At 39.5% G+C, this 26165-nt stretch overlaps 2 protein-coding genes across 3 annotated transcripts in view; one reads left to right on the top strand and one right to left on the bottom strand.

The window, feature by feature from the left end:
* Window positions 1–12288, top strand: part of pcsk2 (proprotein convertase subtilisin/kexin type 2) — a 28275-nt gene extending 15987 nt beyond the window's left edge. The window contains exons 7-12 of the mRNA XM_085369184.1: window positions 488–576; window positions 1139–1314; window positions 4384–4599; window positions 6170–6270; window positions 7604–7831; window positions 11799–12288. Coding sequence (XP_085225310.1) covers window positions 488–576; window positions 1139–1314; window positions 4384–4599; window positions 6170–6270; window positions 7604–7831; window positions 11799–12288 — 1300 coding nt within the window. The remainder of the gene's footprint in view (window positions 1–487; window positions 577–1138; window positions 1315–4383; window positions 4600–6169; window positions 6271–7603; window positions 7832–11798) is intronic.
* A 2307-nt stretch (window positions 12289–14595) lies between these two features.
* bfsp1 (beaded filament structural protein 1) lies at window positions 14596–25352 on the bottom strand. 2 transcript variants are annotated; one of them, XM_085369474.1, is made up of 8 exons: window positions 24988–25352; window positions 24040–24100; window positions 23491–23586; window positions 21731–21823; window positions 18268–18435; window positions 16848–17068; window positions 15805–15896; window positions 14596–15593 (listed from the first exon to the last, which is right to left on the bottom strand). In XM_085369474.1, the coding sequence occupies exons 1-8, from the start codon at window positions 25350–25352 to the stop codon at window positions 14596–14598; spliced, it is 2094 nt and encodes a 697-aa protein (XP_085225600.1). The 2 variants fall into 2 exon arrangements, with proteins under 2 accessions (XP_085225600.1, XP_085225601.1); XM_085369475.1 differs by having other exon boundaries at window positions 18268–18381.
* Between the last annotated feature and the right edge of the window lie 813 nt (window positions 25353–26165).

The following is a 26165-nucleotide window of genomic DNA, read 5'->3' as shown; positions in this document are numbered from 1 at the left end:
TAGAGAAGCGGGTATTTGGGTCTGGTACTGAAGCAGTTGCTGACTGCCGGGCAATACTTGCTGGTTAATCGGCTGGTTGTTATAAATAGCTGCCTGTCTGTAGCAAAGCATGCTGGGAAAGAAGGGTTGACTGCAGTGTCCCTGTGGGGAGTAACGGGATGGAGACATAGACACGCATCACATGACGAACACAAAACGCTGATATGTGCAGTCGTACTCAGACTCATATAAATGCTCTGAAAATGGATGGAAATGTTGCTTTTCCTCAGGCAGATCCATTCTGTTAATTATAATAGATTTATGGCTAAATCTACCCATGCTGTTATCAATATCCTCATTCTAGACACACACAAAGGCAACAATGACAAGGGGTACAATGAATGTGTGAATGCTTAGCTCAGACCTAAACCACAATATATCATTTTCAAATGTATGTAAATGAATGCAAATCATTTTAAGCGCTTTCTTTGCTTTCCGCTGTCACAAGTCACGGCACAAGATGTGCTGGAGAGGTTTCTGCGGCAGCCAACAACAACATCTGTGGTGTGGGAGTCGCCTATAACTCCAAGGTGGCAGGTGTGTGTTATAATAAGCTTGCAGTTTCAACAGAGGAATAACAATGAGGGGACAGCAATGTTAAACACGATGATGGTGATGTGGTGAAAGCTGGGAGGGTGATTCAGCAAGGGAGATACTAAATGCTTCACCTATAAAATATACTGTAGGGCATTATGGAAGAGTAGAGTTACATTGCTGAAACATGTTAAAATGGTATTTCTCTACTCACAGAAGTAGGAAGATTTAGATTCAACTGAAAAACAGGACAAGAGTCCAGTTTTTGTTTCATTTTGATTTTGATTTTGATTTTTTCGCTTTTTGAGTAACAAATTAGAAATAAGAAAATCAGTACTGACAGCTTGATTTATGTTCTGCTACAAAGCTAACATAAAGATTTGCTTTAAACATTGTTTAGGGTTTACATGCATGAATGCATCATACTTTTTGCACACTATGGATATGCAAAACCTATGCTTTCTTTAATTAGCAAGTAAATTAGTAACTTATACTTACTTTTTGGTATCAACTTGACGGCATCTGTTTGTACCACAAAACTGGAGTCAGACTTTTACTCTTTCAGGTATCAGAATGCTGGACCAGCCATTTATGACTGACATCATTGAGGCATCATCCATCAGTCACATGCCCCAGATTATTGACATCTACAGTGCTAGCTGGGGACCAACTGATGATGGCAAGACAGTGGATGGACCCAGAGAGCTCACATTGCAGGCTATGGCAGACGGCGTGAACAAGGTAAAGGCGCACCTTCACCTTGTGCTGTGAGCTTTAACCTGTGATGGAAATTTATCTTTAAATCTCTTGAATGAAATCTTCATTTTTTTAGTGCCGCCCCCTGTGAAGGTTTTACTCACCCTTGAAGTGGCACTAACAAGTACACAGGGTCTTTTATTACACCAGCTGTAGGGTTTTGAGAAATTGAGTAAAGTCACCTGTTCAAAACTGTAAATGGGTTGTGGTTACCATAAGATTTTCTTTTCATTTTGTTTTTAATTTAATGTTTCAATTAGTTTCTAGAGTATGATTTCATATTCTTTTTATTGTGTTTAGTTTTATTACATTTTCTTTTTTATTACTATTCTTCTAGAATGAGGTGATTTGTCAGGTGCTTATGTTTTACATGTTCATAAGAGACATTAGAATACAAATATATTTAATTACCTTTAATTGACTCACTATCATGTAGGTAGTCTAAAGACTCAATACACACCTTGTTCAACAAAATGCTGTATGATTTGTTTTTGTTTTATCTCAGATTTGTGAGTGCACTTATTTCTGTTTTTAAGTTTAATATTTATTTTATTTCCATTAATTAAAATGTTTAGCGTTTAATTTTTAATCTAGTTTTAGTCAAAGTCAAAGCATTTGCATGTACGTAACAATCCCAATTACTCTCAAATATACTTTGTGTTTTGTGCCAGTTATCAAATGTAGGCAAATGTAGTTAAACAAGTGCAACTGTGGACAATCTATCGCTCAACTTTAATATGACAGCATTGTACTTATGAGCATTTTAGCAAAGCTTAAAGCATGTAGATTACAATGCAGACTCATAGAGGCCTCACACTCTTTGTCATGTTTTGCTTGAGTGATGCTCATGAGCCAAATTACTCTTTGCGGATGGTGAGGCACAAGTAACTACTATACTAACGCAAAGATGAAAAGGTGATACCTTCAGGGTACCATGCGCTCTACAGTACACTGATGCTGAACTACAGCCAGTGTAGATCAGTGTAGATTTTTTCACTCATCCAAGTGACTTCTTCAGTCTCAGCTGACTGCAGATTTCTCCAACCCTTATGAACAGCACATTTGCATAGTGACTGAAACTAAGACCACTGACTAACAATGGGCCGTGTGGTCAGTTTCCTGATTATTAATATACAAACTGTCAACGACCATTGATCAGTGGCCATGAGTACCATTCACACAAAGTTGGGGAATGGCTGCAATCAAAGCATTGGAAGATGGTGAAAGATGAACCCTTCGGCCCCCTAAAGGGATGGTCTTCCCTCCTTGACTCAAACCAGCATTCCTCCCTGTCCAGGATGCCTTTCTCCAGTTAAACATAATCACCTTTCTGGGATTTCCTTACTGGATGACTGAGCATGCATGAACACACTCCATATTCACTTCCTAGAGACTTACTCTAACCTAACATCTACTACTAACCATTACTCTGACCTTGAAAATAAATAATTTTTCAATTTAGGGCCAGACAACATCAGCAGTGTCTGGACCAAACACACACACAAACACTCACACAGCTGTCATGCTAGTAGTGCCACTGCCAGTTGCTTGCCTGATTAATCATCATGTAGCCAGGTGTGGGTTGGTCTGAAATGACCCTGTCGTAGGCAGGGTAGGTGAGCGGGAGCAAAGCTCACTGTAATGTCTGATCATGTAAACACAACTAATCAAGCAGCCACTCTGCGATCTGCCACTTAGATTCTAATGATCACTTATGTAAGCTATTGTGTAGGCCGAACATGATGTGCATTGTGCACAAAGGGAAACATTTAAAATTAAGAAGCACATTATTTCATATTAACAGCTGAATAAGGCAGCATGGCTTTAATGGAATTAAATACACTGGGTGCTGTTCCAAATGAAAGCACTTTGTTTGGATAGTGCAGGAGACAGATTGCAGAAGGCCTAAAGCACATAGGTGTGCTCAACAACACTCAAACCTCTTTTTGCATTTCAAATAAAAAGAGATAAATAAGCATCATGAAAGGTAGGACATGGCACTCCTCCTCCACTTGATCCTTTGTTCTGTGGGGAAATGGTCGGCCTTTTGTAGAACAGGTGCAGCATTTGGTGAGGAGGATGCTCTCTGCGTGGAGCCACAGTCAGTTGTTTCATGTTTCAAGGCACTCTATCGGTAACAAAGATGTCATTTTACTGTGTTTAAATTTGCAGAATGAGGTGTAGAAAAAAAGACAAAAAAAATGCTGTCATTTTACCTTCCTCGACTGTAGCAATGCCAATTTACATGCTGTAATGGAAAAATAAGAGACAGGACAAAACAGGCTTGTGTGCCTGTGTGAGTTGCCAGTTCTGGTACACAATAGAAATTTCACTGAATTCTTTTGAGTGCTTTCTTTTTTCTTGTTGCTATCATTTGTGCAATCACAAAGTTTTTCATCAATAGCATTGTGTCTTTTTTAATATTACGACCTTCTGATGAGATCTGCCTGCTTTGCATGCTTACAGGCACAGAATATCACAATAAAATTTATTTAGCTCTAGAAATCAATTTATTTTAATACCAGTGGGCTGGACAGCGTGGGCCAGTGGAGTTTATGTGTTTTGCTTAAATGCTATCCTCTGTGTCGATCCTTTAATAATGTAAGATTGTTCATTGACTCCCTGCCAGTTTTCCCCAGATCCTTCTTTCTACTTCACGAAATAATAAAGAAGACAAATAATTAAACAAATTAAAAAAAAAACACCTGCCAAAAGACAGCAGAGTTTTGCCAGCTTTCAGTGGGCAGTGGGTGATTAAGCAGTTTCTTCTAAAGAGCATGCCCGAAGTGACTAAAAGAAATGATTCCAAATAGGAAACCACCACCTGTGACAACGGAGGTCTGACTGGCCTGTTGTCAGTGAGTAATTGAGAAATATACACAGGAGTCCTGTTATTCAATCATTTAAAGTTCTAAGCAAAGTATCACGCATTGATATGCATCATAAACTCTCAGATTTCCAATTTTCATTTCACCCAAATGAATTCCAGCGAAAAAGACAAGAACTGTGACACACTTTCATTTCACTGGGATCATGATGATAATGTTGTTTTAGGGGCGCGGAGGGAAAGGCAGCATCTATGTCTGGGCCTCAGGAGATGGTGGTAGCTATGATGACTGTAACTGCGATGGTTATGCCTCAAGTATGTGGACAATCTCCATCAACTCTGCCATCAACGATGGGCGCACTGCTCTGTATGACGAGAGCTGCTCATCCACCCTGGCATCTACATTCAGTAATGGACGGAAGAGGAACCCAGAGGCTGGAGTGGTGAGTGTGCTTGTGTTTTATTTGATCTCAGTGTGCAACACAGTTCTGAAAGAAGAAACAACCTCAAATGTTTGCCGTAATGTCTATCAAATGTTTTGATAGTTCAGGGTCCCTGATCTTTTTCCATTCAAAGATGACTCAAGGCTTGTTTGTGATGTTAAATGCCTTTAAACGATGGCTCTTCTGATTCATAGATGGAACTGTAAATAGCTTTTCAATTCGCCCTGCAGTCAGAAGATACTATGAATGTAACTTATGAAGCTGTCAGTTTCTGATGGAAGAATTGCTCCTCATTGTGACGTACAGCCCAGCATTTAATTGCATAATGGATGTCTGTGTGTTTGTGTGAGTGTGTGTAAGTACAGCTGGCTCAAGCCTATCTGCACATTTACGTGAAGAACAAATACATGACATCTTGAGTTGTTTTAGGATAATCCCAGGATAATAATATATAATAATAATTGCTCTTCTGTCTTCGTATGCACATAAATTGATCAACATCCTATATAACATGCTTGTGAATGAAGCATGCAAAGGCAGCATAAGCGATTATGCAAATCACCTTTGGCTGTTGACAAAGTCATGGATCTTCCCAAGGGTTTCCCCTCTAATTAATGTCAGTCTGTTATCATTTCTAATTAAGCACAAATTAAAATTGAAATCACTGTTTATCCAGAGACATAAACATTTTCTCAATGTGTGTGCACAGCTATTCAGCCAAAGCACCGTGGTCATGCACATCTCTCTATGTCTTTTCATATTTGTGCAGAAACATAATAAAAAGGTTGTTTTGTATCTTGTGCACTCTCACTAACATAATTATAATATATGCAAAGACAATGAAAACACGTTAAATAAAGGATTTCATTGAAAATAGTATAAATACAACATGTCAAGTGCAAAAAATTGAATGCATGAATGTATATATTCTTTTAAAACTTTGTGCTTGTTTTTAATTTGATGCGAGCAATATGGTTCCAAATAGGACAACAGCATGTTTGCCCATGGCTTGCATCACGTGTCACTCTGTAAGTGGGAACCGAGGAGACCAGCCGTTGTAATTTTTCCCATTTTTGGCTTGACGTTTGCTTTTTAAATTTCGTAATGGCTCAGTAACAGGTCTGGAGTTGTGGCTTTCAGACGTCTTGCTAAGCACATGCACAACTGTGTCTATTTCAGACAAAATCACTGTTATTTCATACAATTTTTTTGTCCTTGTTCCCCGTGTCCACAACATTTATTTGTATTTCACAAAGTCCTTTAAAGAAATTCTGTACCGTATATGAAGAAATATTGGATTTTCTTTATGCATATTGAGTTATCTGATTTAATACAACAATTGTTATAACATATTACTGACTTACTATAATGAAATTTTGATTATAACGTTACATCTTTTTGCATATTTGCAACAATGGCAAAATCAACTACACAAAATAAAGATTAAAATTACTTTGATATATATAATTTTTTCACTTGTACTTGAAGAGTGCCTTCTAAAAACAAATTTAAACAATAAAAAATGTTGATTGATTCTACGTATAAAGTTGCCTTTTTGTGATTATTTTAGGCTACTACAGATCTGTACGGGAACTGCACACTGCGTCACTCGGGAACCTCAGCAGCAGCGCCAGAGGCAGCTGGTGTCTTTGCTCTGGCTCTTGAGGCTAAGTATGTACTCTACTGGTCCTTTCAAAGTGCTATAATAATTGCGATTATTGATTTAGACAGACTGTCTGTATAAAAACATAATTAGGTTTCCTTATTCAACTTCACTCTGCTGGAGAAAGTGATAATCACAAGGTATAATTTTAACCATTAGATCTGGACAATCTTCAGTTTGTTTTTAAGTACAACCTCGAGCTTTTGTGTATTTCTGAAGTAATGGCTTTAACGTCCTCTGTCTGTGTGCATCTAAACTCCTTGAGAGCACAAATAATCTCTCCACTTTTCACAGAGTTGCTTATTTATCACAACTGTGAAAAGGAAAAACTGCACTCACTCTAACGCCCACAGAGCACAGACTCAATGTATGTTTGTACCAACGGCACAAATAACCCTGGATCAATGCTCTTTATACCTTAGTGCAAGGCTAAAAGAAATTCAGTTCATTTTCTTTTAAGAGGTCTCAGTACTTTCCCATATATGTCAGATGATACCAAAAAAAACCAAACAAATAAAACAACACTTATTATCTTAGCTTGCTGAAAATATTTCTGTCTGGAGGCTAATCTTTGCAATCTATGGATTCCATTCTTGATGTGTCATACTAAATCTGTCAATCATGCCATTTACACTCCATTACAAGATAGAATTCACTTTATGAGTTTCATTAGTTCTAAAGAAAAGGATCCTTGTGGATCAGAAAGTAATTGAAAACATTTACACTTAAGCAAACCCACCCACACATTATTATGAAACCTGGAGAATTACAGCTTCTATAATCCTCGAGGGGAGACGTTTCCTTTTCTCAGATGCTTCATTTCTCACGTTAAAGGGTGACAAGATTCTCTTGCCTTTAACTAACACCAGATAGTGAAGTTGAGTAAAGAAATGGTGTTTGCTTTGCACACACAATAATGATGTTGCTGTTGGGAGGAGCGGATGCTCACCCTGTCCGGCAGCAAATAACCCACGAGCCTTTTTACTGCCCAAACACACTTGAATCGTGCAGCAGCAGGAGTCAGTGAGTCAGCCAGAACAAAGCTGTCACTACACACAGCCAATATAATGGAGGGAGACACAGACAAAAGCAACCTTCTGCCTCCAAGCATAGACTCTATGATGTTTTAGATAATTGAATTAATTTTAGCAAACCCACGAATCAGAAATGTTTACAAATGTAACATTTGTTTTCTTTTGCTTTTACTACTTGTAACTAAGCTTTCCGTGTTTTTCTAGTTAGCCCTACCACAGCTAACCTACAATGCTGTCTCTTCTCTGTCACTCTTTTTTTTCCCCCCTTGCCTTTGTCATATGTGCACTCATGACTGTCAATCCACAGCCCTAACCTGACATGGAGAGACATGCAGCACCTGTCAGTCCTAACTTCTAAGAGAAACCAGCTCCATGACGAAGTTCACCAGTGGCGAAGGAATGGCGTGGGACTCGAGTTCAATCACCTTTTCGGCTATGGCGTGCTGGATGCTGGTGGCATGGTGAAAATGGCAAAGGAATGGAAAACTGTGCCTGAGCGTTTTCATTGTGTAGCTGGATCCATTCAGGAAGTCCAGTGAGTCACATTTCTACTTATTCTGCATTTTCTTGTGCCCCAAATGCTGCATATTACATATGTACGCTGTATAGTCCACGATCTCAAACTGCTTTTTTACCCAAAAGTTTAAAAGTGAAACCCTGCTGAGTGCAAAAGACACACTCAAATAATTACTGGGTAATCCCAGTATGGCCCAATTCAATAAAACATTGCAAAGGGAGTGTCTACTTCATGATGCTGTAATGTTTGGATTGGGTCATCAGTCTCTGCTGGTCTTGAACCTCTAAAAGATCAACATTGAATACCCTGGTAGAGGAGGAATTACATTTCTAAATTTCATCTTAAATTAAACATCTAAAGTGGTCATATAGATTTGAGCATTTTGTCTAGTGTTGTCTTGTTTTGATTGATAGTGACAGTTTTGCTAATTTTACTTCCCTGGGATGTTTGACCTTCATCGCGAAGAATAACGTATGTGCTCAGTTTACCAGATGACTAATTTATCTGTTAAAGGGAAGTGACTGAGTGCACATCATGAAGTCTGCACTTACCAGAAGGATTTTGTGTCAATACAACTACAGATAGGGGACAAAATAAAGGAAAAGCCTGCAATCGCCTACGGAGAAAGGTGATATGGTGGTTCTCTAAAGCCGTGAGGGTGAGGGGTAGGGGAACTGCTGGCATGGTTTGGGTCCAGATGTGTCATATGTGCGAAGCTTTCCTACAAATCAATACAAAGTTGCTATGGATGATAATTATATTTATCCTATGATGGAACACCTCTGTTCTGCTGGGAGTGGTCTCTTCCAGGATGTCAATACTCCAAACCATAGGATACAAGCAGTCACTGAATGTTTGAGTATGGCAATAATATGAAGTACACAGTGAACTATATCACAACCTAAGCGAGATTTTAACCTGATGTCTAAGGTAACGTTCTACTCCACCACCATTAAAACAACTGCTTTGGTCCTTGTCTCCAGGAGATTCCACGAGACCTTTAAAATTTTGTTGGTTTTCCTTTAATTTGCTAATGTTACCATTACTATTGTTGTTTCCCAGTGTGCACTCACAAGAAATCTATGTCTACAAAATGTCTGGGGAGCATCTTTAGCAACAGAATTACTAAAGCACAGAAGGGAATATGTAACATGCTTAAAACTGCATGCCTGTTACAAGTAACCTTTATGAGTCATATGTCTGAGTGCGTAATCAAGTTGTGGCTACATCAGGAGTTGGCGGGAAGGAGGCAATATAGTTTTTTGGATGGGATTCCTTTAAAATGACTATATCATTCTAAGCATGATGCATTTCTCACATGAAATAATGTTAACTACATCAGTTCGAGCTCTGGCAGCTTCAGTCTCTGCCCTCATATTTCACAGATGCAGCTGTAGTTAATGCGTCCTCCCTCTCGTCTTATCCTCACTACATTAGTACATTACCTTTCCCTGTATTTTGTCCATCTACAGCCTTGCTTTCACTTCACTGTGCTTCCAATCTCCATCTCTGTCTTAATTCCTTCCTCTGATTCCCCTGTCCCCACCACTGCACCAGTCACAAGGGTTCTGGTATCCATTCATCTGTCATATCGTAAGGCTTTGAGCTTAAGTGTGCGATGCCTGGTGGTTTCCTCCATCCCTCTTATTTGCTCTAATTAGAGCAACACAAGTAGGCTTGGAGTTCCCTGGAAATGCCATCAATCCTGGCGGAGGTGTACATTTGTGTAGATGTGTGTGACCTAAAGTAATGCTTTAACATGTATTGTGAAAGTGTCAGTGTGTGGGTGAAGATAAAAAGCTGAGTGAATGCAGTCCGTCTTTGTATTTTCTTCCACCATCAACACCCACAGTACCTTATTTCGGTCTCTAATCAGAGCTTCACAGACGATTCAGTCACGACAACATGGTGTGAAAATGTTCCTTTGTGTGCTTGTGTGTGTCTGTGTGTCTGTGTGTCCCTCCCCTGAGTTCAGTGACAGATAAAAAAAAAGAGCATGGTACAGCTTTTATTGCATCCCTGGAGAGACCACATGCAAATGGTGGAAAGAACCTGCTCTCTTATACAGAGTGCTGGTGACTTTACACTGCCATTATTATCTGGATATTTAAGCTTCCAGTGCAAAAAACAAAACAAAACCCCCAAACAAAAAATAACCTATTTTTTACACAGAGATGAAAAAGGTTTTCATATCTCAGGGAAAAATGAGTAGCGGGTGATGTTCATAGGTAAGAAGCTCCAAAAGAAACCTCTCTCTTCTTTTGAGTGGTGTATTGAAAGCTATACTGGCTGTGCCATATTTTTCATCAGTTCACTGTTTCCAAAGCAGCACTGCAGGGTTTTTGCTGCCTCTATTGTGGTAGAGCTATAATTACAACAAGCCCACCTCTGATGATATTGTATCAGCGGAGAAAAGCAATAAACACTAACATCGCCATTCTAGCAAACACACTCTCAGCACTGATCTGATAGCTGCTCGGGCTCGCTGCAGCTTACTTTGCTGGAGGAGAACTTCTCATTATCAGTGGAGCTGGAACACAGTGCCACGCTGTGTGGCAGGTTTGTTTTTAATCTCCACTGGTCCTGCCCTTCAGAGGCATCTCTGTCCCTGCTCCACGGCCGACTGCTGTAATTATTCTTGCATGTTAACTGATAGGCACAATGCAGCTGCTGCATACAAGATCCCCTTTTTAGGTTCATATGCACACGCTGTAATAAAAAAATAAATCACGAGTTAACTCCCCAAGAATAATGCTTTTAAAAATGAAGATGCCAAGAAAAGCTGTTGTAGTACATCCAGACATTAACTACATGTTTTTAAAGAAGTGTTTCTTCTTTACAGTATGGGCTTTTTACATATAACACTTCTAATGTTGATGGAGAAAAAACAAAGCTCTTATATTTGGCTATGTCAAATTTCTTATCACAGGGTGTAACTTGTTGTGCAGTACTGCGCTACGAGCTGTTCTGTTTTTCTGGGAATAGCAATTTACTTAATCAGCTCACCACTGCACTCACCTCGCTGTGCTCTGCATAGCGCCCTATTAATCATTTTTCAAACTGAATGCTGTTCCATGCGTCTCTCTCTCTCAGTTTCTGTGTTTCTTCTCTGCTTCCCTCTCTTCACCCCCTAAACCAGGCCCATTTCCCACTGCTGTGATGTGGCCTTAGCCTCTAATAATGTTATTAAGCCTCTTCACAGCCTTTGGCCACCACCCCTACCCTGCTGTGTTCCCACTCTTTCTTCCCATCACCCAGGGAATTATAAAAGTATGTCTTACCAACCAAAAAGCGACAACACTTGAGAAACCAGCTATCATAGCAAACAGCAAATCTCATGATGAGCCTAGAAATCAGTAGAAATTTTGATCATATGCAATAATAGACGTCTATTAGAATAAAAGCACTGTGTGAGACTTGTAGTAAAAAGGTGCTATGCAACTACCAGTCAATTTAGCAAATAGGGAACACCTGTGAAATTACTGAGTAAGAAGAAATTATGACATCTGTGCTCTAAATTTTGGAAAACAAGCTTTAGACTCATTGCAAACTGGTTACTTCTAGAATATCAAGTATGTGGTCTTTTAGTGTTGACCAAAGAGCATATTATTCTCACTGCAACAAAAAAAGTACAGAGTAAATTAATCAGACATGACAGTCATGAATGCTTTTGTGCAATGAGGGAACAAGAAAAAAAGGCGCTTCCTTTTTTTGCCAGGGTTGGCTGGTTCTATTGAAAAAATAGGTCAGGTGCTGTATTTAATGGAACATTAAAATAAGAGCAGGTAAAAGGTAACGGTTCTTTCACCTGTTCTCTCACGATTACATTCAGGGATTCCCAGTGCCATTGTCCAGGGCCATATAATACTTACTACACATACTACATGGTCTTGTTTCATCATTCTCTTTCATAGCTGTTATGTTACTTTGCTATGTTTCTCTAACATGTAGTTTTCATTTCTCCAATCTGATTCTTCTTCCCCAGTAAAATCCAGTCTGGTAACAAGCTGGTGCTGGCCATAACCACTGAAGCCTGTCAGGGAAAGGACAACTTTGTCCGCTACCTGGAGCATGTTCAGACTGTAGTCACTGTCAATGCCAGCCGCCGTGGTGACCTCAACATCAACATGACCTCACCAATGGGCACAAAATCCATACTGTTGAGCCGAAGGCCCCGTGATGATGACTCCAAGGTGGGCTTTGACAAGTGGCCCTTCATGACCACGCATACCTGGGGAGAGGACCCCCGTGGGACCTGGGTCCTTGAGGTGGGCTTTCAGGGTGACGAGCCACAGCGAGGGGTCCTGAAGGAGTGGACTCTCATGCTGCACGGAACACAAAGTGCCCCTTATATAGACCAGATAGTACGTGATTATCAGTCCAAACTGGCCATGTCCAAAAAGGAGGAGCTGGAGGAGGAGCTGGATGAGGCTGTAGAGAGAAGTCTGAAGAGTTTGCTCAGTAAAAACAACTAGAATCCCATCTGCATGTTGCCAGCTCACCTATCACCTATCTTCCTTCTGCAGTCTCGCTCTGTCCTTCTCTAAAATTTCACTGCATCTCTTAAGTTCTCCTAAGTCCCTTGTTATCCTCCCTTTGGTCTACCTCCGTTCCTCTCCTGTCTCTGATTTTTGTTATCAGATGTTAAAATTAGCCCCTTCGATGAATGTTTCTTGTAATCCAGTCATGATAAAAGTGTAACCTTCAATAATCTATTCTATAGAGAGAAAACAAACTATATCACTTGGGTTTTTACACTCTACAGAACTGTACATAAAGCAAACACAAGCCACTCTTTCATGCTCTTGCTTTAACTGCCCTACACCTCTCTTCTGCCAAATGTTGTACAGTTTGTGACTGTAAATGATTTTCTGTGCCATTCTACTTAAAGTTTAATATCTTGCAAACAGAGCAGTGCTATTTCTTTCTGTTTATATTTTTGTGACATGCACTGTTTATATAAACATGGAAAGAATGTGTAATTCATTTTGCAGCCTGTAGTCATCAGTTCATATTTCATAATCTTTGATGGACTATAATAAATCTATTCAGCTGTTTATTAAAGCACTTGAGTGATTTGAAATACAGTGAATGCATGTAGAAAACCAGCCATTCTCGGTTACATGATGCTGCCTGTGCTCCACTAAAACTGGAGCACAGGCAGGATCACCGTGGGATAGCAGTCACCCTACTGTAAAACACATCAACAAGTGAAATCGTCTAATCTTTCCCAGGCTTCTTTCATTCTGTATTGTGCTGTTCAATAAACAGAATAACCCCCCTAAAAGGCTCCTTGCCTAGGTACTATAGACACTTCCTTTATTTATAGAAGCAAAATGTAGCACCAATAAATCACTTGTCATATAAATTATTTACAGCCTATTGACTGTAAATATTTAAAACAAAGAGGCTTCACTCAGTAAATAAAGTGTTTTCTGGACATGTGTTTTAGGATGTAAATAAGGATCGTCTAAAGAGAGCTAAAACACTTACTTTCCTACAAAACAAACTCTTTCAGGATGAAAAACGAGCAGCAGCAAAGAGCAGAAAGTTAGCAATTGTCTGAACTAGCTACCCAGATGCAACCCGAACTAAAAGCAATGTGAATATCAGATATGCATTCATCAGGCTGCCTCATAATCCAAAATGAATGCTAATGCCTGTGCTAATTTCAGTGTGCAGTTCGGTATGTAAGTAAGCAACTGTTGCTCTTAAAATCTAATGTCAGTAAATTGCTTTTACAGCTTACTTCCACTTCCTCTGTTGGGCAGAAATTTAAATCAGTGTTCATGTATGAGGAGAGAATGTGGAAAAAGACCATTACTAGCATGGAGACTTTTAATTATCTCAGCCATTATTCAATCTTACTCAAATAAGTTAGCACAATTAATAGCAGTAATCCAAGTAATATATACATTTTTATAAAGTGAGATTTCAGACTAATCTGTTCAAATACGTCTTAGAAATCTTCTCTGAAGTGTTTTACATACTCTGTATCATATTTGTCTCCTACAATTGTCTTACATTATGAACAAGGTAAGGTCACATTAAAAAAAATCCTATTATTCTTTTTTCTGCAGCCTTTGCAGTAAGACCTTCTAAGCCATTTGTAAATGTTCAAAGGCACCTACAATGTCCAGTAAAAAAGACTTTTATCATATATTAATAGAACGTATAAGGTGCTTGCTACATGTTGGTTATGTGAAGGCAAACACAACAATGTATCAATTGATGTTTGGGTCTTTTTTATTATTAAATATATCAAAGCAAATTAATACACAGCAAAATTGTGCTGAGGGCAGGCAGTGGCATCCAATTGAACAATTGAGCTAAAAAGGGGAAGGTCAGAGTTCTAAGACATAGTTCAAAAAGGGTGGCCCAGCTTTTTGTTTTCAGTTTTTTGTGTTTTCTCTCTCTTTTTATAGGTGGCGCTTTGTTTTTTTCATTGTTCCAAGTTTTCAGACAGTAAAGGACTCAGCATGAGTATGGGTGAATATCTCGAACAACAACAGCAGTACTTATGGAACCAGCAAAACATATTCTGGACGCAAGACCAGAGACTGCAAGCAAATGGAAGAGCAATGTTTATCAAAGCAGGAATGTCTAGTTGCTCTTTATGTGTGGATGGTCTCCCTAAGAGACAAGAACATTAGAGTTAAAACAGTAGTTTTAGAAACAGTGGTGGTTATGAAGTCCGAGTGTATCAATATTATCTTCCAGCTAGAGAACCTGTCTCATGTAGGGTCCTGGTTTTCTGACCCTTTATGTCAGGTGACATGGTTTCAGTGTTTCTTCTTGCTGGACTTCTCAATCATGGTCTCCACCACCACGGAAGTTTCCTCATAACCTTTCATCTTGCGGCCATTGGAGAACTTTTCCACAGACTCCACAACCTCCACCTTCTCGTAAGTCATGGCATCTGGAGTAAAGCTAGTCGAGCTGGTGCTGGTGCTAGTGCTGGAACTTGAACTGGAGCTGGTGCTGGCACCACGAGGTGCAGGCTTTGGAGTGGGCCCGCTTGGGCCGTTGTCATCCCTAGTTTTCTTGGGATGTTTAGCACCTGGGGTGGGATCTTTGGGGCCAGAGCTTGGGCCAGAGGGTGGAGATACTGGTCTTGGCTCCTTTGAGTGAGGTTGAGGCTCTTTATTGTTGTTTTTACCTTTTTCTCCATTATCCTTTTGTATTCCACCCTTTTTATCCTCCTTTCCTTCTCCTCCAGAGGTGGGCACGGTTGGACTGAGAGGCCTAGGATCTATCATGGGTTGAGGAGGTGGAGGGGATGGTGTGTCACGCCCATAAGGTTCATAGGGAGCCATCATTCCATCTCTGATAGTAACAAAGATGTGGCCAGCTGATGGTGTGGAGGTGTAGAAGCAGGGATCTAGGTAGCTTCCGTCACCGGTGACAAGCACATAACGACCCTTGGTGTAGAAATCAGCGATTGGTTCAGGCTTCTTGTATTTCCTCATTCTTTCTCTGACAATGTTACAGAGAGTGTCAAAGGCTTTGCTAATCTGAGCTCCATCTGGAACATCCTGTGGAGACACTCCACTGAAAGCAGGTCTCTGCTCTTCTCTCTTCACCCCCTCCTCTTGCACCTCCTCAGACTTGACCCCCTTCGTTTCTTCATTTGGACCCTCTCCACTGGCTCTGTTTTCTTCCTCCTGGCCACTATCCATCACATCTTTTGGGGTCAGATCCTTCTTCTTCAGGCCCTTCTTAACCATTATCTTCTGTCGTGGCTTGATACTGGTGATCTCCTGAATAGCCTGTGTGATATCTAGACACAAATGAGGTTTAGGTCAACTAGATATAAATAAATAAAATTTAAAAATGTATACACCAGCACTATTAAATCTTTGTACATTCTAAATATTATAAGGAAATTGCTTTTGTTAGACATAATCTTTAAGGACACATGTTGGTGTCTCAACTATAACGACTGCGACTGAAACTAGCTGTTTTATGTTTTATGTTCTTGGTGATCTTACCTCTCCCTCTGCTTGATGCAGTAGATCTGGGAGTGTAGCGGTAATTAGGGGTAAGCAGGGTAATGGGAGTGCCAATTATTGCTGAATTCAACCTACAGTAAAGGGAGCAGTAAATTGTTACACGGTGATGTTCTGAACAGTTTTCCTGTGCAGGGGAACCTGATCATTCATATGATTCAAAGTATGAAATAACACATAACACATAAAATGACCTAAATATAGGCAATCTTACATGAAAACAAAAAGCCTTGAGCTGGTAAGGAAGGACACATTTGTTGTCACACGGTGCCATCTGTTGGTGGATTGTGCAGAGAAAATAAACCTACTGAGTGTCACAAGGAGCAAATCTAACCTCCTTCGACGCCTTAGGCCAAGTGACCAAAGGTCTTTCAAGAAAGTGACCCTGGAAGTTATGCTGGCAGTTTTGGCTTTAAGTGTCAAAAAAGCCACAAAGGTGATACATAAAAATACTTGTCCAATTACAAATTACCCATGACAGTATTAATGTTTTACATTTTGAAGTTTTTACACACAATTAAAAGGATATTTTGCAAGAGGTACATCAAATTTGTCTTGTTTTGAATGTGTTCTATTTTTTCTTTTCTTTTTCCCATCACTTCTCAGCCTGTTAATAAAAACAGCTCCATTGCCAAAGGCTTTCTCATAGAGGGCTCTCTGATTGTTTCTCTCTATTATTGTAGGGTCCTAAGAGAGATCATATTTACAGAAGTGTGCACTGCCTGAATCTATGCTGATCTCAGAAAATTAATTTATTTTTTAAATTTATTATTATTTTTTAAAATTACATTTATTTTAGCTGCTGCAAGACTATGCTCACGCTGACTGTGTGATTAAACCTTTTTAGCCATGTGATAATTTGTTCGTTTAAATGAATTTATTGCTCTGTATCAGATTTACTGGGCACCAGCAGTATGTGACATTCCTGTTAGTGATCACTCAGTGAAGTGAGCAACTAATGTTCTCATTCAGGTGTGTGCGAGTGTGTCTTTAGGTGTAATAGAAGCAAAGTGGTGTTAGCTTACCTGTTATCTTCATTCTCAATGATCCTCTTGTACCTCTCCAGCTCATTCTCAAGGGATGTCTGATACATTGCCAGGTGGCGACATTCGTTGGTGTACTTCTCCAAGGACCTCTCAGTTTCCTCAATCCCTTTCCGCAGAGATTCGATTTTCTCATTGTACATTTGGATCTCATCGTCATAGCTCTCCTGGGTGTTTTTGATGGCTTGCTCCAACATTGTACTCTGATAGAATAGAAAGAGGCAGAGAAGAATAGACAAGGGTGATTTCAAGGAGAAATTCACGTTATTAGCGGTAATGCAATGTGTCTAAGAAATATTGAGAATGAACTAAATGCCACTGTATGCATCTTTATTATACCTGCAGGATCAAATAGACAGGTATGTAAAGTGCATAACGAAAGCTGACTGAAGATTGTTATTTGTGCATATAGCAGAGGTTTTATATCAAAAGCAACGCAGCCAGATGAAAGAACGTGCTTTGAAATCAGTGCAGACAATATATTTATTTTTGAGTTATCTGTGCTATTGAAATAAAGCACTGCTGTGTTTCTCTTTCATGAAAGGACACACTACTTTGACAAAACTCTACCTTTTAGCTTATTAATCTTCCATAGCAGGGCCGTTGCTGACACCTACTGGCACATTTGCGGCATCTTTTGCTGTGACATAATGACGCTGTTAGGTGAAAACCTATTTAAAGGGAACCTGTAACCTCCATTTCAAGCTTCGTGTTTCAACTTTTGAATTTTACTAGAATAGCTTTAAAGGATCCTTATTTCTCAGTCCAGGATTTTGCACTTAGAGCGAGAGTTGTATGTATATCTAAGGATGTCCACTGATATGGATATCTTACAGATCCAAGTGTAGAAAAAAAAAGACTGAAACACAATTTATAGAACAGTGGATTGATATATATATACTGAAAAATGCAAACTATTGTAAATAAATTGTATAACAGCCCACTCTATGCATTAGAATGGAAAGGATTGATTAATTAGACAAGGAAATACATACGCAGCACAAAAGCACACAAAATGCAGCTTTTCAAATGTGCAAAGATATCAGAATAAATTCTGATTTTGGAATTTTGGTCTGAGAAAAATCAAATAATGAGCAGTGTGATATTGTAGTCTTTCAGATGTGTATTTTGCAACTGAATAATGTTTGCAGAATTAGACCAAATGAATCATCAGTTAACTCTAAAAGTGAGCTTAGTTACAGCAGCCACTGGGAGTTTGGACTGGTCTTTGTGGAATATAGTTTTCCTCTAATAAAAACACTCTTGGCTCCTTTGAGAAATCCTTTTGTGTGCTTCTATAAATATCAGCTTGGCAATAAAAAAAAAGAGCAAAGGAAATAAAAGAAAAAAGAAAAAACATGATGTAATTAAGGCGAAACCTCCTGTTGTCATGGTGACCCACCTCAGTCTGTAGTCGCTGTTTCTGGGCCTGCAGCTGGCAGAGGGCACTCTTGTATTCCTCCAGCTGACTCTGTAGCACTGGTACTTTTTTTTGGGCCAACAGCTTCTCCTGCTCCTTCACACATGGAGTACAAATCAGTGAAGACATGCAGACAAATGCAGTGTGTCTCTACAAAATGAAGGTAATACCACACATACTTAGCCAGCAGTAAGGTCTCTCTTCCCGAAGTAAGGAATTTTCAATGAATTTTGTGGCTTTTTATGTTAATTTGAAATGCATTCCTTTTAGATCTAACAGTTTGTAATTTTCAATACTTACTGGCTTTTCTGCTGTTGTCGTTGAAAGTGACATTATTAACATTTGTACATTTTTTTCCAATCCATACTTGAAACGTATCATCAGCTACTGCAGTAAAAGTCTGTACTACTCTGACAATCTCTAATACGTACGGCTGTTCTGCTGTCAATAAAAGGTTAAGCTAAGAGGACGTTTCTGAAATTTACACTTTTTAGGTCATCTTAAACTAAAGGCTGCAAGTAGAAATAAAGATAAATTGGGATCTGATAAATGTTCATAGTTACTCACATTACATTCATGGCAAGGCATTCAAACAGCTGGCAGGTCAGTTAGTCAAATACAGTATACAGAGATCAGCTTGGCTCACAATGTGCCCAGAATGGGTTTTTTTTTAAATCTTGCCTGAAAGATAGAGACAGTCACATCTGCATCACTGAAGTCACAAGCTGGTGTGCTTCTCTGTCCTTTAAAAGGCATCCATTTATAAGACTGAAATAGCTTAATTGTTATTATATAGCTTAAAGGTTTAGAGAAATACGTTTATTTCATTTTTTCCATTCAAAACAACTAAAAAGAAACCAAGAAACATACAAAACACTTCACATGTACTTTAAACTAATTACTGCTACCAATAAATATTATTAATTTTACTTTTCCTTTATTTTTTCACGAGCAGCACTTGTCTCCTTGTGTACGACCGACAAACCTTACTAGACATAAAAGACGGTCTTTCTTATAACTTTCCGGAGTTCAAGTTTTGCAACACGGACGCTCCGTTTGCAGACCCCCCATTCATCTCACCTGAGACGCCTTTGTTCTCTGGCCCTGGAGGCCGCAAACGCCGACGCAGAGGGAGAAGATCTGGCGTTCTGGTTCGACTGAGACGGCGCACTAACAGACCACCGTTACCCAGTTTATTACTGGCTAATGTGCAGTCTCTGGAGAACAAGCTGTGCGAGCTTCGGGCACGGATCTCATTCCAGCGAGAGATGCGGGACTGCTGCGTGATCTGCCTCACAGAAACCTGGCTATCGGACAAGGTACCGGACTCCGCAATACAACTACTGGGGTTCTCAGGGAGGAGGTCAGCGCCCTGACCCACTGGTGTCAAGACAACCATCTCACCCTCAACGTCGCAAAGACAAAGGAGTTGATAGTGGACTTCCGGAGGTGCAGAGAAGTACACACCCCCATCACCATCAACGGCGCTGCTGTGGAGAGAGTGAGCAGCTTCCGGTTCCTTGGAGTACATCTGGCTGAGGATCTTACGTGGTCAGTACACACAAACAAAACAGTGAAGAAGGCGCAGCAGCGCCTCTTCTTTCTCAGGAGACTGAAAAGATTCGGCATGAGCCCCCGCATCCTCAGGACCTTCTATCACTGCGCCATTGAGAGCATCCTCACTGGATGCATCACCACCTGGTATGGCAACAGCACCGCCTACAACTGCAAAGCTCTCCAGCGAGTAGTGCGGTGCTCTGAACGGATAATTGGAGGTGAGCTTCCCTCCCTCCAAGACATCTACAGGAAGCGCTGCCTGAGGAAAGCGGGGAGGATCATCAAGGACTCCAGTCACCCCAGCCATAAACTGTTCAGACTACTTCCATCAGGAAGGAGGTTCTGCAGCATCGGGTCCCGTACCAGCAGACTGAGAGACAGCTTTTTCCATCAGGCCATCAGACTGCTGAACACGTCATAGACACCTCAGCTTCACTACTGGAACTTTAACATTATGCACTCCACACTGTATATAAATGCCACTTGTTTTGCACATATTCAACTCTGTATATTTTATATATTTTATTATTATTATTATTATTATTATTTTTTTTTTTTTTACTATTTAATTTGTAAAAATGTGTATACACACACACACACACACACACACACACACACACACACACACACACACACACACACACACACACACAGGAAAATATTTAGTATACACATCCAGAAATGCATACACTATTATATATTGTACATATATTTATTAGTTTCAGGTTGGCCATTCTTGTATTTTGCTCGTTTGTGTTGTTGTGTTTGCACATCTCTGTTGCTTGTGGGGCTCGCACACAAGAATTTCACTCGCATGTGCTGTGCCAGTGTGCCTGCACATGTGATGTGACAATAAAAGTGATTTGATTTGATTTAAAGTTTTGTTGAGGAGAAGTGATGTCTCACAATTTTCTCAAAAAATGGCCATGCAAATATTTCTCTGAAAAGACATGCTTTGAGTTCTAGAGCTCAAGATGACATGAAAGACAACATAAATACAATGTGACATATTAAAGTCTTACTGGGCAAACTGGTAGTTTCAGTAATCTGCAGTATATATGTATTTGATGTTCTTGAAACCTCCCTGTAGGGTGACTATACCCCAAAGAATACCCTCATTTATCTTTTTCAGAAGAAAGAATACCCCCATTTCAACCCAGTTAAATATAATAGACTAGACTAGAGTGTAGAATAAAATAAAACACCCCTTTATTGTCATTGTACATGTGCAACAAAATTATATCTAGCAATTCAAAGTGGTCTGTCAATTCCAAAGGCCACACAGTTTCCATTTTCATCAGCAATCAGTGTCCTCCTTTGTCTTTTGTGGAAACATCTGGAACTGCCACACATGCACAAGTCATGCCCACTTGCTTACACTTTATTTTCCACTGGATGTCAGCTCAGCACAGCAGAGCCAAGAGTTGTGGCTCTTTGTTAGTACCCGCAGAGACTTAATCCAACCAATTAAACAATTTCTGCATTTAGAGTCAACATGCCTCTGAGAAATGTTTATATAAATAAATCTCCAATTTGCCACACAAACGCTTGTCACTGTGGCGCCGCTACTAGAAAATTAGCATGCACAGCCGTTCTTCACAGCATTTGCTTCATTATGTGCCCTGACACTCTCATACTGCAGGCCTGTCAATGTGTCTGGATGGCACTGTGACTGTCTCTCTCCTGTGCTTTCTGCACATGCACTCACACACGTATACAAAAACAGATGCAGTCACAGGCAACCAATTGGACAGAGAAGCCAGTAACCTCATCAACCCCAGACATGTAACCAGGGCTGGCACACATGCAAACACCATCTTCTCCCCCAGGGAGGGCCATGCACACTCACACACACACACACACACAATGACAGCATTAGTGACCTCACCTCGGAGATGCCAACTGACACATTGGGAACAAGGGGGAGCGTCTGGTTGATTTGCTTTAAAATGTTTACATAGGTTTGGATCTCTGCGAGGTTCTATGGAGAGAAAGACAATATAAAAGGAAAGTTTTAGTAAGAAAACTCTGCAAAAGTAGAATGAAAATAAAAATAATAAATCTGTAACTCTTCCACTTTGTAGACTAAAATCTTCAGCTAACAAACCTTTCTCTTTTCTTTATCACAATCTATTGAAAATCAGCTGAAAATGAAATATTTGATAAAAGGCTTTCATTTAGCTGAAATGTATTTATAAATGGCACAACATTTACTTCGAGCATGGCCGAGACTTTCTGTCCAAATCCTTTTGTAATAGGCTGAGCTCAGAGTCTTTCCACAAGGATACTTCAAAGCTCGAGACCACAAGCCCAATATTCATGTGAGAGGACTCTATTATTTCTGACATAATACACTGACAGTAGTGCCCATTGATCTGCTCATGATCTCAGTATTGCAGAGTCATGTATTAATTCATTACCAAACACGCCGCTGGGTGAAAGTAAAAAGGAGAGAAAATGCTTAGGCATGAAATTCTGTGCAAAGTATGCTGTTTTGTTTTGTTTCAGTGTTTTTGCACCCATTGTTTTGGACCTTCTAGCTATTGCTACATCACAAAAGAGGGTCTATTTTTATTTTTTCTATGTGCTTTGCAGTCATATGATGAGCATTTTCTGAGCAATACTTTCCGCGCTCACATCACCGACAGTAAATTCACAAATCCCCAGGAACATCATAATATATCCACTGGCAATAATTTCAAGGATTTGAGTCACAACAAAGAGTTGCAGCCTGAGGTGGGCTGCCTGGTCAAAAGGAACAGGACTGAGTGGGGAATAGGCAATAAATCGAGACCAAAAAAACTCTCTTGAGTTTATTTATGTTGTCAAAAAACAATTTCAAGATGCCAGAGCGTAATTAAACACTGAAAGGGGGTTATTATATGAGCGCTCTTTGTTTGTAGTTGTTAAAAAAAATTGTGTTTTATAGAGTTTTAACCATTTTAATCGATGTTTTAAAGACACATGGCATAAACAAGCAGAGCATTTTTAGAGAAACCTCTAATCCACGTCATTACAGCATTTGCTTATTTTCCCTTTAAATTTGCATAATTTGTTACTGCAAATTAGTTTTGAAGGAAACTTAATGCACAAAGCACAACAATGACTTTGCCTTTTTTCTACGTTTTCTTTTTTTCAGCAGTATAATATCTGCTGATAGCAACTAAAGTATTGGCATTGCTAATTATGAACCCTAAACACGAGTTAGGCAATGATAATCTCGTGTAAATATGCAGAAAAAAGTCCATGTTATTCTAGTAATGTTTAATAGAGTAGTGCTTTTGCAGACTACATTTAGCCTCAGGAGAATCTGGTGCGCTGTAAATCTTTCAAGTAGCAATCATAGTATTCAATCAAGAAAAGATATTGCCATGTATATAAAAAAGGAGATAAATATGAAATAGAATATAGTAATCTCGGTGACTTAGGCAAACATGCTTCGTTGCTATGTCGCTATGATGGCTGTTAATACTATTCACTGCCAGGATAGAAGTCAGATCTCAGTGAGCTCTTACTGCCTTCTTGCTGAGAATACTTCATGTATGATTAAATAAGATCTTAAGAGGATTAGTAGTTAGCAAAGCTCAATAAGTAATTTCCTTTTTTTGGTTTAGGTTAACTTTGATCATTTCCCATTAGAGTACTGACCTTCTTGTGTCTGTCTCTGGTGGAACTGATGTCATCCTGCAGAAACTGAGACTGGATCTGGTACTCCAGGTTTCTCAGCAGAGCGCTGTCAGCCTCCTGCAGGTAAAGAGACCCAAGAGAGGAAAAAATAATTGAGTGCCACAATGTTATTTTTTTTTCTTTAACAAAAACATCAGTGGCAGACTGCATTCAAATAACAATGAAGAAAATTCTCTACTGTCCCACAAAGTGTCATAGTGGTAGCGCTCTGGTATTTTCAATCTAAATGAATTATATCTGATCCTTTATACTGATTTTTTTTTTTCAGATGAAATATCTTTTCATTGTGGTTCTGCTTTTCGTCAATTTTTAAAATACAGAAGAATGCATTGGAAAAAAGGCAAACTTTCATTTTTCCAAAATATCATCAGCGAAGGTTTTTATATTTTTACTTACACATGCTCCACACTTAAATGTTAGAGAGTAACAGTGCACATTTACTGAAACGCAGTCATAAATGTCCTTTTGTAGGGGTGCTTAAACAAACATAGCTTTAACTATAGATATTACCTTGTTTAACTGTTCCAGTGTGCCTCGAAGCTGCTCCTGATAATCACATTCATTTCTGTATCTGAATGACAAAAGAACTCATTTATGTGTTCATATAAAGCCAGAGTGCAGTGATTACACTATATACCACCACATTATTTATATATAATGCCCTGCTGACATGGTAAGCTCACAGTGAGAAGGGATAGCTGAACAAACTCTGTTGTATTTGTAATGTGTCATAGTAAAAAAATCCCGATTATACATGCTGAAATCCACCTGCCTTTATCTGCTAATTCAACCAAAGCTGGTTAATGTTATTCTTAACTGATCAATAATGCAGCAAGACTGCCTGCAGATAAATGATTACAAGGCCTTTCTAGACAGTTCCAATTAATCAACTGATTCACCTTATTTACAAAAGAAATATCTCGCTCTCTCCCTCCCCCTTGTTTTCCTAATAGTATACTGGAGCCATGGATATACTTCGGGCTTTACTTCACAAACATTTGAGACTTTTCCTTATGACCCTGGAGTGGATAAGCATTAGAAAATGGGTGGATGGATATTTGCTTGTGTTGCTTTTTTGTTATGGGTAAAAGAAAAAAAGTATATAAAAGTATATAATCTGATTCCTTTATACAGTTCGCGGCATTATCACAATTTAATGTCTAACATTGTGTTTTATAATTACTAGTGACACAGTATAGCACATATGATTTAAACCATTTATAACAAATTTTCCTGACTGCCGTATTCCAATTCTTGCTTATAGAATAGGATCATTTGAAGGCTTTTTTTAAAAATGCCACGCTTCTTGCAACAATTGTCATCATCATCTTAGTATTGGGTTCATTAGCATTTTAATGACATTTCTATAGTAACGACATTTTTCTCATTACTCCATATCTGAGGAAGAAGTTTGACTCCTTACGCACATAAAACACCAGCCACTACCCACTCTCTTACTTGTTGGTATATTCATCCAGCATGCGGCAAGCATCCTTCAGCTCCCGCTGCAGCTTGGCATGGTCGGAGAACAGCTCTCGAATGCGCTGCCTGTTGACTTCAATCTGCTCTGTGAAGGCTTCCTCCAAGCCGCTGGCCTCTTCCATTCGCTGCAGTGTCTCCAGCTGCTTGCGGAACACGGCATTGCGCTGCTCTAAGACTCTTGCCCTGTTGATGTACCGGGCAAAACGGCTGTTGAGCTCCTGGAGGCTCTCCCAGCCCTGGATGGCTGAGATACCTGCAGATTCTTCAGCATCATCCTCAAAGATATCCGAGCGCTCATACTTTTCCTTGTGCACCTCATGCCGGTAGCTTGTCTTAAACATGATGGCACGCTTCTCTCCCGTGGGCTGGTGGTATTCCCGGAGTGCTTGGTCCACCTTAGCACCTTTAATGTGTGAAAACTTGGTTGCTCACCCTTGGCTGTCTCATGCTAGACTGAGCGCTGCACAGTAGTGGCTGATGGCGAAATAGCCCCCCAAACCACCCTCTGGCTGTTGCCATGCATGCTTTGATCCTGGGGGCTTCCAGAGATTATTGTTGCCTTTGTGGCAGAAAGTAGAAAAGCAATACTGTTGATGACAAAGCAAAACCACAAAGAAAACACAAATGGCCAGCCCACGAAAGCACTGGGATGTCACATACCATTGTTTTGGTTCTTAGTCAGCTGCTTTCTAGATCCCTGGCAGCGTGGATATTGGCACACCACAGGACACAGGGGAAATTTCATGTAGTGCAGTTTGTGGGAGGTGTGGAGAACAATTCCTGCCGAAAGTGGCTACTTGTTGATACTCATTCTGCTTATGTTTATATTTACAAGTTGGTATTGATTCTGTTTTTGTTTATAACCTCAAAGGTATTGCACAACAAATGTATTAACATTCACGCAATTACAGCAGCCATGTGAGTAGATACAGAGATATCCAGTATAGTCAATTGTTCAAAGTCAAAGTCAAATTTATTTATATAGCACATTTAAAACAACAAATGTTGACCAAGGTGCTGTACAATTAAGATAATCAAAAGAAATAAAAACATACACAGACATGATAAAAGTTAAGAAAAAGAATCATAAAATTAAAAGATTTGAGTAAGAAGTAAAATAAATAAAAGTAATACAAACTTATTCTGATTTAAAA

This window comes from Diplotaxodon limnothrissa, linkage group LG13 (assembly GCF_057381915.1).
Source record: "Diplotaxodon limnothrissa isolate DT_005_m linkage group LG13, D_limnothrissa_male_GT1.1, whole genome shotgun sequence".
NCBI classification, from domain to species: Eukaryota; Metazoa; Chordata; class Actinopteri; order Cichliformes; family Cichlidae; genus Diplotaxodon; species Diplotaxodon limnothrissa.
This window is presented reverse-complemented; position numbering and strand designations above follow the sequence as displayed.